Source organism: Mus pahari, chromosome 17 (genome assembly GCF_900095145.1).
Source record: "Mus pahari chromosome 17, PAHARI_EIJ_v1.1, whole genome shotgun sequence".
Taxonomy (NCBI): domain Eukaryota; kingdom Metazoa; phylum Chordata; class Mammalia; order Rodentia; family Muridae; genus Mus; species Mus pahari.
The window spans coordinates 62,908,674-62,923,717 of NC_034606.1; the positions used below are offsets into that span (position 1 = coordinate 62,908,674).

At 41.9% G+C, this 15,044-nt stretch overlaps 1 protein-coding gene across 1 annotated transcript; it reads right to left on the bottom strand.

Annotated features, from left to right (window-relative positions):
* Positions 1-13,849: 13,849 nt before the first annotated feature.
* LOC110335278 (olfactory receptor 8S1-like) lies at positions 13,850-14,767 on the bottom strand. Its single transcript, XM_021217356.1, has one exon. The coding sequence runs from the start codon at positions 14,765-14,767 to the stop codon at positions 13,850-13,852; it is 918 nt and encodes a 305-aa protein (XP_021073015.1).
* Between the last annotated feature and the right edge of the window lie 277 nt (positions 14,768-15,044).

Below are 15,044 nucleotides of genomic sequence, written 5' to 3' on the forward strand. Positions count from 1 at the left end.
ATGTTTACCTGGTCTTTGCATGCTGCAGATGGAAAGAGTGACTCAGTTCATCTGTTCTGACAGCAAACAGCTCTGACCTCAGGAAACCTTTCCACAACCATCTAAGTCCCGCACCTGGTAGTTCTTTTCCTTTCTTGACATGTGTGTGAGTAAATGGAATCGTGCTTACAGGAATTCTCTCAGTTATACAAAAGGGCCAGAATTGCTCCCACACTCAGGCTTGTCTGCTCCCTTGAAAGGAGAAACTAGAAACCAACAAATAAACCAAGATCCTCATCAGTTCATCTTTAATCGACGTGTCTCCNATCACTCAGTCCCAGGCACATGCCTCTGTCTTCCTTACGGTTACCACACTGTTCTCAGTATCAGAGAACAGTTAGCAGGCATGGAGTTCTCAGGGGTAACACAGCAGACAGTGGGTTTAAGTAGTTGGTAAATGGTAGCTGAATTGGATCCCCAAAGACAGCTGGGCTGGTGCCTTGTATTCCTTGAAGGCACAACCTATAACCAAAACTTTCAACTCATTAACGTGTTATTTGCTTTAGTTTGACTTGGTTTTAAATTGGCATCTTGGCATTGAATACTGTATATGTTTATTAGGCATATACAGTATGTTTTGATATGGGTGTGTATAGTGCCATGATCAACTCAGAATAATTAGCATGTCCATTACCTCAAACATTATTTCTTGGTGGTGAGTGTGTGAAAATTCTCTTCTTTATTCTGACTCATAAGGTTCATTGCTNTTAGCAAGGGCCACCAGGATGTCTCCTCCTGTTCTTTACCAACCTTTCCCTCTGTGCCTCTCTTGCTCCCACCACAGTCAGGGGACTCAACATCCTACTTTTGGTGAGATCCGCTTTCCTACAGAGAGTCCACACACAGTGAGACCATGAAGTGTTTGTCCACTCTGTGCTTGACTTTTTAAATTCAACATAAAGATCTTCAGCTTCAGGATCGTCATAATGGACAGAATTTTACTCATTTTACAGCTAACATGTAGNATACTACATTTAAAAATTCCACTCAACTGTTGATGGATATTTAGGCTGACTCTGTATCTGGCCTAGGACTAGTTCTGCAATAAGCAGGGGCGTGTGGAATTCACATGTAACATGCTCATTTAGGATCCTCTGGCTAACATGGCCAGGAGTGAGATGACTGGATCATGTGGAGGTTCTAGCCCTAGTTTTTAAAGGAATGTCTATATGGTTGGAGTAGACTTCCCTGTCCACCCACACTATGCAAACCTTCCCCTCCCCCACATCCTCACCAGCAGTCATTGGTTTCTTTTGTCTGACTATGAATCAGCCCAGGCTACCAAGTATCATCCAATCTCAAATCATAATCCACCTCCTCTGCCTCTCAAACGCTGTCCCTCCTGACTCTGTACTCTAACAGCTCATTTTTACTAAACTTAGGTTATATCTATTTGTGGTCTTGATTTGAATTCCCCTGATTACTGGTGCTGTTTAGGGTTTTCTCATGTAGTTGTTGATCATTTGCATACCTCCTTTTTATTGGTTATTTGCCTGCCTCCATTTGTGCAGTATCTGCTAATATCATCAGCCCCTGCTCAGCCACTTTTCTCTTTGTTTATTGTCTCTGTTGTTGAGTTGTTAGCTCCTTCTACATTTTATGTAACAGTTCTCTGCCCCTACCCTGTAGCTTCTTTGCTCTATTGGTTAGTCCCTTTGGGTCCAGAAAGCTTGTAGTTTTACATAGCTCTATTTGTCTATTTTTGTTTTTACTTTTTGGGCTTCTGAAATCCAAAACTTGTCACTGCATTGAGTCCTGGAACCTCTCACATCCCAGGTCTCTGGGACTTTCTTGAGGTTCCACTCACTCCCCACCCCTGGCAGCTGCATATGTCCATTCATTCTCTTGGCCCTCTGGGCCTCTCTCCTATCTCACTCCATACTTGATCCTGCCCCTTTATTCCCTTCTCCTCCCCCTCCCCTCACTCATTCAGGTCCCTCCCTCCCTCTGCCTGTCATGATTATTTTGTTCCCCCTTCTAAGTGTGATTCAAGTATCCTTACTTGACCCTTCTTTCTTATTTAACTTCTTTGGGTCTGTAGGGTGTTTCATGGATATTCTGTACCTTTTGGCTAGTATCCACTTATCGGTGAGTTCATACCATGCATGTCCTCTTGGGTCTGGGCAACCTCACTCAGGATGCTATTTTCTAGTTCCATCCATTTGCCTGCAACATTCACAATGTCCTTGTTTTCAGTAGCTAAAGTGTATCCCATTATGTAAATGAACCACATTTTCAACATCCATTCTTCTGTTGAGGGACATCTGGGTTGCTTCTANTTTCTGGCTATTATGAATAAAACTGATCTGAACATAGTGGAGAACGTGTCCTTGTGGTAGGGCAGAGCATCTTTTGGTTATATGCCCCAGAGCAGTATAGCTGGGTCTTCAGGTAGAACTATTTCCAGTGTTTTGAGAAACTGCCAGATTGATACTGATTTTTTGTTGTTCCTATTTTAATTTTTATTATACATTTAAGTTTTCATACTTGTATACAATGTGTCTTGATCATATCCACTATTTGCTGCCATTCTCCTACCCTCCCCATGATACCTCATCATGTCTCCCTTCAAACTTCCTGTCTCCCTCTCAACCCCATGTGTCCTCATTTAATATTTTTAAAGGTTCTTGTAAATGTCTTAACCCACTGAACCCAGTAGTGCTTTCCCATATGCACAAGGGTGTGGGGCACTGGTTGTGCATGTGGAACCTACAGTAGTCACACTCCTGAAGAAAAGTGACTCTCCCTGAGCAGTCACCAGCCACCAGTAGCTCTTCTGCTAGGGGTGGGGCTATGGACACCCCTCCATTGCCGTGAAGAAAGTTGAAACTAGATCCTTTTCTCTCATCTTGCTCAACAATCAACTCCAAATAAGTGGAAGAACTCAACACAAAACCTGATGCTCTGAACCTTCTAGAGGAGCATGTGCGAAGCGCGTTCCAGCTCATAGGCATGAGTGAGGACTTATTAAACAGTGCTCCCAGTAGCTCAGGGAATAACATCTACCAAATGGGATCTTGTGAAGCCAAACAACCTCTCTACAGCAAAAGAAACTGTCAATCAAGTGAAGAGGCAGTCCACAGAATGGGAGACATCTTTGCCAACTCTCAGACAGAGGGTTAGAGTCTAGAAGATACAAAGAGCTAAAACAAACTAAATACCCAGAAAACAAACAACCCAATTAAAAAGAGGCCATGGAACCAGGAACAACTGGCTTTATCTTGTAAGTTTACTGAATTTGGCTATGAGTCCTAAGAGTTTTTAGGTGGGAGCCTTTAAGATTTTCTATCTATAGAATCATGTCATAAGCAAATAGGAAATTGGAGTTCATCTGTTCCACTTCGTGTGTTCTCTGTTGCTTTCCTTTGCCTGATTGTCCTGACCAAGGAATCGAAAGTGATGTTGGCTCTCATGGCAAGAATGGATTGTGGTGGTGTTGTTGCTACATTTTAATGTGTTAAGTATGTTTCTTTCATGCATATCCTATTGAGAGGTTTCATCATGAATGGGTATTAGATTTTGTAAATATTTTTCTTCATCTATTGAAATGATCCAAGTGGTTTGGTCCTCCATTCTAATAATGTGATGTGTCCTATGTCTTGACGGGCTCATGTTACACTATCCATTCATCCCCAGCATGAATCCTGCTTGGACATGAGTCCCATTTAACCTGGTATTGAATTGATTGTACCTCACTATGGATTTTTACATCTATGTTTGTAAAGATAATAGTCGGTGGTTTTCATTTTCATTGTGCTCTTGTCTGATACAAACCTCACTAGGTTCATCAAAACGTCATACATGAGTTGAGAGAAATTCCCTCCCGTGAAGCTTTTGGGATAATTTGAAAAGAAATGCTATTCCTTGTTGATATAATCCAGCACAAATCTAACATTGTCATTTTCTTCATTGGGAAACAAAATAACTAGCCCAATGTTACTTTTTTTTTCCTTTGTGACTTTCCTTGGTAAATTGTATGTGTCCAGGATATAGGGTCTCCAAGTTATTGGTATGGAATTTTTTCAAATAATCTCTTCTGATTCTGCACACTTTTGTTGTAATGTCTTTTTATCTCTGAGTTTATTTGAATCATCTATATTTCACAGAAGAGACATCGATTTTGCTGTGGGGGTGTGTGGAAATAAACCTGGTGTAGGGACAAGTATCTAGGCCAAGCACCCTAGGCTCCTGCGAATCCTTAAGGAGCCCTGAACTGCTGTATGGGTATAGGATCTGAGATGGCTCTCTGCACACCAGTGGGATGACACAAAGGACCTGATGGCAGGGCCGTGGCTGCTTCCCCTGTCTTCCTGGCAGTCTCCCTGGGTGACCGGCTCCTCCCCTGCAGGGTCATGGGCAGATGAGTCAGATTTAGCTAAAAAACACATGTTGTGCTCCAAATTTGCCCTTGAATACAAAAATGCATCCTGATTGGCTGAAAAACTGTATATAAGCTTATGACTAAACAATAAAGTTAGATCTGCACCCCATGCTGGTTTTTGGAGTCTGAATCCTGGCAATTTCATAGGCTCGGCCTCTGCTTCTCCCCCTGCCCTCACTTCCTGGTCCCTGCTCCCACATTTCTCTTTTTAAAAACAATGATTTATTCTAGTGATCTTTTATATTGTTTTAATCCATGTTTTTAACTTAATTAACATATAGTTACATGATTTATCCCCTTTCTTGCTCTAACCCCTTAAATTCTCTCCATCCCACTGTCCCATCTCTGCCCCTTTCCAAGTGTATGACCTTTTACTCTTTAACTGTTACTGTCATATCTATGTGAATAGATATATAAATGCAGCTTGCTAAGTCTGTTTAGTGTTGCATGCACATATATTTTTTAGAACTGAACATTTGGGTTGGTCTACTTTTATTTCTGTTCTGGTATTATTTATTCCTACCTACTAACTTTGAATTTGGTTCATTAATATTTTTCACTTTATTTTTGTTTATTCCTAAGTTATCTTAAACCTTTATTTTTTTTAAAGTGGGCATTTATTGTTACAGTTGTTTCCCTGTGATCCCAGACTTTAGTACATTGTGTTTCCAGTGTAATTTGCAATCCCCTCTTATTTTCTTCATTGATTATTAATTGTGCAGAAGCAGGGCATTCTGTTTCTATTTATGGTTGCAATTTCATAGTCCCTCCTTTAATCAATTTCTATTTTATTCTCATTTTGGTCAGAAAATATACTTGATTTTTTTTTTTTAATTGTTAAGACTTGTTTTGTATCCTGACATATGGTATGTCCTGCAGAACAGGCCTCTGCTGTTGACAGTGTGTACTCTGGAGTTACTGGCTGGGATTCTCTGTAATTAGGGCCATCTGGTCTAGAGCTCAGATTAACTCTTAGGCTTGTTGAGTTTCTGTCTAGATAGGCTATGACTAAGAAGAAGATGGTCTCTGTTATTACTATGTTGCCAACCCTTCCAGTCAAGTTTCTGTTGCTGTGATAAAACACTGACCAAAATCAACTTAGGAGGGAAAGGCCACACTCTATCACTGAGGGAAGTCAGGGCAGGAACCTAGAGGCAGGAACTGAAGCAGAGACTGTGGAGGAGCGCTGCTTACAGGCTTCTTCTCTGGGTCCACCATCTTCTACTTCTCTCCTACCTCCCGGGGCCACCTGCATAGATATTGAACTGCCCATAGTGGGCTGGTCTCTCCCACAGCAATCATTAACAAAGAAAACTATCTCACAGACCAATCAAATAGAAACATTTTCTCAGGTAATGTTTACTCTTTCCAGATGCCCGCAGTTTTTCTCAGGCTGACAAAAAAACTAAGCAGCACGCTATGTTCTCTCAAAGTCTCTTTGCTCTATATACTTAAGTGCTGATGTTGTGGGACTTGCATATGTATGTACACACACACACACACACACACACACACACACACCTACAAACATTTGTTACTTCTTATACTAACTTTAAAAAAAATCATTATACAGTTGGCTTCTTTGTTACTTTTCAAGGTTCTTGACTTAAAGTCCTGTTATGGTTTGAATATAAAATGACCCACACACTCCTGTGTTAAAATCTTGGTGCACAGCTGGTGGCTGGGTTAGCCCATTAATGAGTTCACAGTTAAATGTGTCATTTGGAGGTGTGGCCTAATTGGAGACAATGTGGCACTGGAGCATGCTTTTAAGCTTACTCATTGTCCCTTTCCACACGTTGCCCCCTCACCCTCCACCCCACCTCAGACCCCAGGGGCTGAGCTGCCCCTCACCCCTTCACACCCTCACCCCTTCCGACCCCAGGGGTTGGCAATTTTCTTCTAGTCCCCTTTCTCAGGACGCTTCTGCTTCTTACAGTCCTGAGAAAAACAGAGAAAATTTGGAAACTAGAAACCAAAATCAGTATTTTCTTCATTTATTTGGTCTCCTCAGGTACTTTGTCACAGAACTGAAACCTCAATGTGAGCATAAAAAAAGATTCCAAGAAGGGTGGATGCTGCAGGCTGACTGTGTGCTTCAGAGGACACTGGGCAGGTTTGGAGATGCAGGTTGGGGAAATCTTAGTATGATGTGTTTGTTTGTTTTTGACTTTTTATTAATTAAATGTGCTGTTTGGTGATTTCATACATGTATGTATGTGTTGCATTTGGATTACTTCCTAATCTCTCTTACCTGCAACTCGCTCCAACCAAACTGCCCTTATTGTGTGACACTCTCCCTGGGGAGAAGAAACATCTACTCACACCAGGTAAGGAACAGATTACAGATCAAAGCAGGGATACCACCAAAGGACAACTCCGAGAGCCAGTAAGTTTTATTGGAATCATTTACAGATGCAGGTGTGACTCAAAGGTAGCCTTGTCATCAAAAGTCCACCCCAGTGTTGCTGACAGCTCCTGAAAGCTGAAAACCTGGAGCACACTGCACATCAGGCTGCCTAAGGGGCTGGAGGCTATCTCCTTCAGATAGCACAGGTAACTGAGCCTCCTCCCGTAGCTGGCTGTTTTCTGTTCCTTTTAGATAGCTCATCCAATCTCTCCTTTTTCCAGGCAGCTTGTTTCTTTCAGGTGGCTTGGCCAGTTTGTGCCTTTTGTAGGCTGTCCAAGCTTGTGTGAGAATGTCTCTCGGTAATCCTTACCCATTAGATATGCTTGAGGTGAGAGGAGCCTAGTGAATCTGGTCAGTTTTAGGGACTTCCTGAGGCAGTTGTGTTGTTTACTTTATGATTTAAGGAGCTTCTCTGAAAGATGAAATGCTTTCCCTCTGTTTAGAATATCCTTCTCTCCAAGAAGAAATGTTTTATCTCAGCAGAAAACACTATACAACAGCATCCTAGAAGTTTCTTGGACAATTTACAGGAGTCTACTCTCTCCAGCATGGATTACTGCTTCTATAACCTTTCCAGGGCCTTTGTGAACCTTGCAACATTCTGAGCCTTGTTTTCATCATCTTCCTAAGACTTAGGAGCCTCCCTCTTCCCTCAAAGAATGTTTCAACTTGGAGAAAATAATAATAGCATGTATTGTAAACAGATGTGAAAGGGGAGGCAGCTCTGGAGTCAGACAGGTTTGTTTCTAAATAAACCTAAGAAGGGCTCTCACTGAGGGGGGAGATGATAACAAGAGAGCTATCATGTGCAGAGTTTTTATTGGGCTCAAGGCAGGTTACTCAGGGGCCTGTGGATTTTCTGGAAGGGGCAAGAATGGCATATGTGGTCTTTACAGCAGGAACTTGGAAGATTGCAAGCATTAGTCACGGAAAGATGGTTTTTCAGGACAGAATGAGGCTGCCTTCTACACAAGGACACTATTGGTTGCTCAATCACAACAAGCACAAAGGGAGAGTATACAACAAAGTTCAGAGAGCAGCTGTTTGATCCTGTGAATATTGTATTATAGGAAAGAGATTTGCTGAGAGGGTAGCTCTTTTTTTTTTTTTTTTTTTTTTGGTTTTTCGAGACAGGGTTTCTCTGTATAGCTCTGGCTGTCCTGGAACTCACTTGGTAGACCAGGCTGGCCTCGAACTCAGAAATCCGCCTGCCTCTGCCTCCCGAGTGCTGGGATTAAAGACCTGCGCCACCAGACCCGGCGAGAGGGTAGCTCTTAAGTGTTAACACACAGTAACTATGTGAATGAATGCTTATGTTAATTAACTTGAAACTTATACAACTTTTAATCAGCTGCGATGCCTCAATAAAGCTGGAAAAAGATACATTTCATAAGGACAGCGCAAGACCTATGTAATGATAGCCTATGCAATTTTATCTATGGCTATAAGTAATACCTGAGGAAATTGAAAAGACATAAATTATGAGAATGTTGAGATTATTGATTATCACTATGAATCCAAACTAGATTTTAAATTTGATGCTATATCAATAGTAATCATAAGGTTGCCTTTCTGGGTGGTTCACTAAAGATGCTGGAGATTGCACAGAAGAAGGAGGAGGAGGAGTTATAGCAGCAGTCGGGGTCACTCTGGAGGAGACAATCTTAACAAATTGAGCAGAAACAGTACGTTGACCAAGCTTAAAGTGTCATAAGCTTATCTCAGATACAACAGCACAGCCTGGTTACTATTTCCATCCAGTTACAAAAGATTGGCTTCTTTATAAAGAAACTTTCTGTCAGAAGTTTCCACCCATTAGAACCTAGCACAGTTGACAGTCTTGATGCAAGTATGAACACAAACTCCAAATGACCATAGATAGACATAAAAATTAAAGTCTAAGGATGATGAGAAACCAGAAGTAAAGAAAATCTTTATCAAGATAGTTAGAGATCGGGTGTTGAAGAAAATAAACTATATGTGACTATATAAAATGCAAAACCTTTTACATGGTTGGAGATCCTATAAAGATGGACAAATAACAGAAATGAAGAAAATTTGCTGCTTAAAATATACACAATGATTAATATACTTGAAAAGACAAGTAATGTACTAGTGACTTTTTAAAAAAACAAGTACAATTTAAAATTAGCCGGTTGATATGATTTGCTAATGTAACATAATGTAATCAAAGACAAATATTTGATTAATATGCATACAGACATTACCATTTTCTCGTGGTCAAAGGACAGTATATTGCTAATTTAAAAATTCAGCATCACTGTGCAGGAATTCTATTACACTAGAGGGTTGTGCAAACTAAAGGAGCTCTTGCTTTGTCGATGAGCTCTGAGGTGCTATGGCATACCTTGAAAACACCAATTAAAATTAAAAACAAATACGCAGTTTATAATCCTTCTTCTGAGAGTCAATCCAAGACAAAGTCATTCAAATTTCATGTTACATACTAAAACTTTTATTGCAACATTTTTTTGTTGTCTTTTGGAGCTGGAGGCCGAGGGAGCTCAAATGGAGAAATGGTTTGAGAAGTTATGGCACATTCAAAGGATGACATTTTAGATTTACAACAACAACAAAATAACTTTAACAAATTAGATCTATGTCACTGACCATGTATGTAACTTACACTATTTATATTTTTCAAAAAGAGATGGGTAGTCTCCTATATGAATATATATTTACATATACATATGTATACAGATGTTTAACTATAAACTAAGAAAGATATCTATTCTATGGATAGCACATCTGTACTCAATGGAGAATCAGTAGGTAAAGATATGGTAAGGATGGCAAGCCAAGAAAAAAAATCACCAAAAAAATTTATCACATGGGATGAATACATTCAAATACAGATAAAATTATGTCTGTCTAAATGACTATAGAATTGTTTAAATTATTTTTAGAAAACAAATCACTGCACACAAACTAAATTTACTCTTCTAGTTAAGGAAAATAAAATACATTTTAGATTATTGGACATAAAAAATATTCTAGAAGCCAAGGAGATGATTCAGTGGATAAGGACCCTTGCTGGGCAAGTCTGAGGAGCTGGGTTGGATCTCCAGCACCCATATGAAGTAAGCTGGGCGTGGCTGTGTGTGCTGAAACACCAGCCTTCAGGTGGGAGCAGACACAGGTGGATTCCTGAAGCTTGTCCACCATCTTCCTCTAGCCTCTGTGGGTACACATGAGACACACATACACATGCATACATACACATGCACACACACACACTGCTAATTTACTTTCATCTACTTCCATGACTTCTTTCAGCGATTCTTCCGTCTGACTTCACACTGCATGTTATGACATTCCCAGATTCTGGACTTTGTCCAAGCAGCAATCACATGAAAGGGTGTACTAACGTCCACTCCCTGATGGGACACAGGAAGCTAGGGCAAGAGGCACGTGGTAATTTAGGAAGGCTTGGAGAGTCGTGATTCTCCAGCTCCCCCAGCTCCCCCAGGCTGTCTGCATTCCAGTTGTTGACATTCCCTAAGCAACATCCAATTCTTCTATAAGCAGCATCCTGCGATAGTTCAGATAGCAGTGTAACGGAGCATGTCACTGAGTAATCCACAGCTTAGTTAGCACTGCGTAGTCTCTGCTCTACATCTCTAGAATAACAGAAATTCTCTCATTCATATATATATATATATATATATATATATATATATATATATATATATATATATATATATNTNTNTGTGTGTGTGTGTGTGTGTGTGTGTGTGTGTGTGAACTATATATATAAAGTTTGTTCTGTGCCTTAAGGTCAGAACCAAGAAATGAGAGCTACAGAAGTAATGAAACCCCTAAGAGATCTTACAGCTCCTGCAAAGGACCCAACCTTCAGTACTCATGTCAGATCACAACCATTTGTCACTACAGTTCCAGGGAATCTGATATCTTCTTCTGACTTCCAAAGGCACCTGCGCGCGCGCACGCGCACACACACACACACACACACCACATGTGGGCGGAGACAGAATATAATCTTTAAAACAAACACAAGAAGTAAAATCACTCTTTTGTGAGAAGAGCCCATAGCCTTGGCCTTCCTCATTCTATAGAGTGTCTTGCACTTGCTGGTCTCGAGCCATCAGGTGTCTGAAGTCTTACTCACCACAAGCAGTTAACTGGCATGGCTCACTTTCTTCTGCGCACCTTAGTAATTAATCCCATGTAATCTCATTTTCCTGGGAGGTCTTTTGTTGTGTTTTTAATCTATGAAAGAAACTATAGATTTCCCTGACAAGTCATGATTCCTGTTTCAGGGCCATTCCTTGGTTTTAAGAAACTGAATGAGAGAGCAGACATTACACAGAGGACTTGGGAGACTTGGAGACAGCAGTGATGAGTAACTGAAAGCATGGCTTAGCCCCAGCCAGTTTCCTGGCTTAGAGTCAGGTGCCATCATCTTGCTGATAATAACTTTGCAAGCACACACCTCCAATGTCTTACTTCTTCACTAAGCGAAGAGAACTAACAGCAGAACCTATCCCACATACGTGTTAAGATGATTAAGTAGAATATTCAAAGTCATGGTACTATATTAACTTTCTATTACTATCATAACAAATCATTACTGATTTAGTCGCCGAAAACTGTGTTCATATCCCAACACATCCATCTACAACACGACCTCTACACTAAAGCTCAGGGAACAAAGTAGGAAAGAGGGCGGTATGGCTGTAAGAGCCAGAGGAACAGGAAGCTGGCTGTGAGAATTGGGTCTCCAGAAAAGCTACACCCATGAATTCTCATCAACATGTATAGGTTTAGATTTTTTTAAAACCTATTTTAATAAGGGTTTTTTTTTTTTTTAATGCTTCCACCCCACCCCACCTTGGGGCGATTCCAACCTCTGTCTGTCAGGATATAAGCAGTTCAGTTCATCAGTGTCAGGATAGCAAATGGAATCAGCAGGAGTGTCATGATCCAGCAGAAACCACCAGGCCTCTGCTGCCAAATCAGCGGGAGTCAGCAGCAGTCACCAGGACCAGCCAGGAAGCCAGGAGTTCTCCGATGTGCTTCTCTCAGCGAACTAACGATCAACAAAGCTGAAAACTCTAGACCAACCAAGTGTGGCAAAGCTAGCTATGCAAGAGCTCCACCACGGTCCATTGAGTCCTATTTATACTCTCTCCAAACATCACGTGTCCTCTCACCGGTCTTGCTTCAGCAAAATGCTCTGTGAGGCGACCTCACCACTGAGTCGTTATCAGCAAAACACCACGTGAGTCTGTATCGCCTGACATAGCCGGAAACTTCCACTTCAAAAGTGGCTGCCTAAACAAGACACGCCACCAGTTGAAATGGCAACTTGGGTGGGGGGAAATCTCACAAGGCCTCACCCCCAAATGAAATTAAAGCCTATTGAGAGAATTAATCTTTTCCAGGGGTTATCCAGCTAGTTATCCAATCTTAAGTGATCAGCTTTAAACACATGTGTGTGTGTGTGTGTGTGTGTGTGTGTATGTGTGTGTGTGTGTGTGTGTGTGTGTATGTGTGTGTGGTATGGAACAGCAATAATTAAAGAAAAAGAAACTCATGAATTTGAAATGAGGTAGACAGATATGGGGGTAATTGTGGGTGGGAAAGAGTATGTGATAAAAATGATGTAACTACAGCATTTGTGGATGAAATTCTAAAAAATAAAATAAAACATTTTTAAGTCATACAGATATGTTATGTTATAATACATTAGGTTAGTAGTCTGGGTGGGTTGAACATCCTGCATTGCCCAAGGGCAAATGAAGGCATGGCAGTGCTGATCTGCAGTACCTGTGAATAAGTACCTCACGCTAACCGATTGTGCCACTAGAGCATCCTGTGCCACTGGGGGAGGGTATAGGGGACTTTCTGGATAGCATTTGAAATGTAAATGAAGAAAATATCTAATAAAAAATTGGAAAAAGTTAAAAAAAAAAAAAACGAAAAGAAGCCCTTCTGCCTCTTCAGCCTCGTCTGGGCTCCTGGCGGAGCTCAGTACTAAGAAGCGAGTTTTCTGTCTCTCTGCTTCCTGTTGGCTCATGCTCTCTGCTTCTAGAAGCTGGGCACGATTCCTGCCTCATGCCCTCCTCATCAAGAACGCCAGCCTTGAAGGGCAGGGGTGATAGTAAATCTCCCTTGTGCTTATACTATCTCTGTCGTCCCATTTGCCTGGCCCTTTCTGTGTCTAGCTGTAGAGTGCTTGCACCTTTACAGATCCATGTGATTGTGCTGGACCCCATGGATAATCTAGGATGCTCTTCTTCTCTTCTAATATGAAGTAGATCTATCCAGAGGCCCCAGGAATTACAAGTAGGAGCCTGTTGGTACCCCAGGAATGTAGTACACTTCTTGGCACAAGTTAAGAAATAAATCAAATTTGAGACACTGTTGTTCTTTCTTAACACATCACCCAAGGATAGTTGCCAGAGATCAGGGCTGTGGTTTTTCATTAAGGAGGCACAGTATTATAGGCTTGGTTCTAGGGACTTCTTCTTGTTTATAATTAATATGTAAATGTCCTGGATAACTTCTCTTGAGTCTTGATTTCACTCTGGGTAAGAATCTCTGGGTTGGGATGCTTCATCGGGAGAAGACAGAACCATCAACCTCTCCTGAGCCACAGGGTCACCCCGACCCCATGATGGCCATCTGCTTCTGAGGGAGTCAGATTTCCCGAAAATTTGGCATATATTTTTTTAAACATGAAGGTGCGGTGAGCTGCCAATGTCAACAGCTATTTATACAGACGTGAAAAATGAACATTTCTGTACGATGCTCCCCTGAAAAAGGGGGTTCACTGATCCTATTATCGTTTTCAGAATAAGAGCTATCATCCTAAAAGTTCTCTGCTTCTTTCACAAATATTTCCAAAAGAGCAAGAGGCATGTAGCACCTTCCATCATGAACAACTAAAAACTCCCCTCAAAGCCCATCATCTGGTGGAGAAGCACCGGTGTTCCGAGTCTATCTTATCGTAATGTTGTGTGTGATTCCAGAGGCTAAAAATGCTTTCTAATCATTCTTCCCACTGCTGCCTTCACCTCCTTGTTCTTCAGGCTGTAGATGAGAGGGTTCAGCATGGGGGTGATGACACTGTACTGCAAGGAGAAGACCATCTCCAGGGGGGACCCTGAAACCGGTAAGAGATAACTGATAAACCCCGAGCCATAGAACAAGATGACGGTAGTGAGGTGGGACAAGCAGGTGGAGAAGGCCTTGTTTCTCCCCGTGCTGGAGCTGACCCTCAGGACAGCAGTGACGATGCAGCCATAAGAGCAAACAATCATGACAAGGGTTCCAAAGAAATGCACGACAGAGGAGCAGAGCAGGAGTATGAAGTTGGCGGCGGTGTCGGAGCAAGACAGAGGGAAGAGAGAAGACAGTTCACAGCTGAAGTGTGGAATCGTTTGGTCCTCACAGAAATCTAAACTGACAGCCAGAAGGGTATTGAGGAGAGCATCCACAATGGCCAGACACCAGGAGAGCCACACCAGCCCCTCACAGAGCTGGCTACTCATCACCTGGCTGTAGAGCAAAGGGGAGCTGATGGCAATGTAGCGGTCATAGGCCATCGCTGCAAGTAGACAGGCCTCAGTGCCACCGGTGGCGAAGACGAAGAAGGCCTGAGCCAAGCAGCTTTCAACCAAGATGGTTTTCTCCTCAGAAAGTAGATTCTCGAGCATCTTGGGAGCTGTGACAGAGGAGTGACAGAGATCCAGGAAGGACAGCTGTCTCAGGAAGAAGTACATAGGTGTGTGGAGGTGAGAATCTGCTGCAATCACAAGCAGCATCAGGGAGTTCCCCACCACGGTGAGGAGGTAAACCAGAAGGAACAGGACGAAGAGCGCAGGTTGGATGTAGGGGTCGGTGGATAGTCCGAGAAGAACAAACTCACGGACAGAGCTGTGGTTCCTCATGGCTGCAGAGAAAAATGTGAAACAAAAACAGAAGATCCATCATTAAAGACCCTTAACACACCTTAGCTACCCCAGCTCAAAAACTTACTCACCATAAATCTCTGCTCAGCTACTTAAAGAGGAAATCGCTGGCCGTGGCTAAGACCATTAACATTATAAATCCACAATGCTATCTTTTATTACGATGCCTTTCTCTGAGCTCAGTTGTGGCTGAGAGTGTGAGAAATGTTTCCGGTCAGAGATAGAGAAAAAACCCAAGGGTGGGTTACTGGGGAGA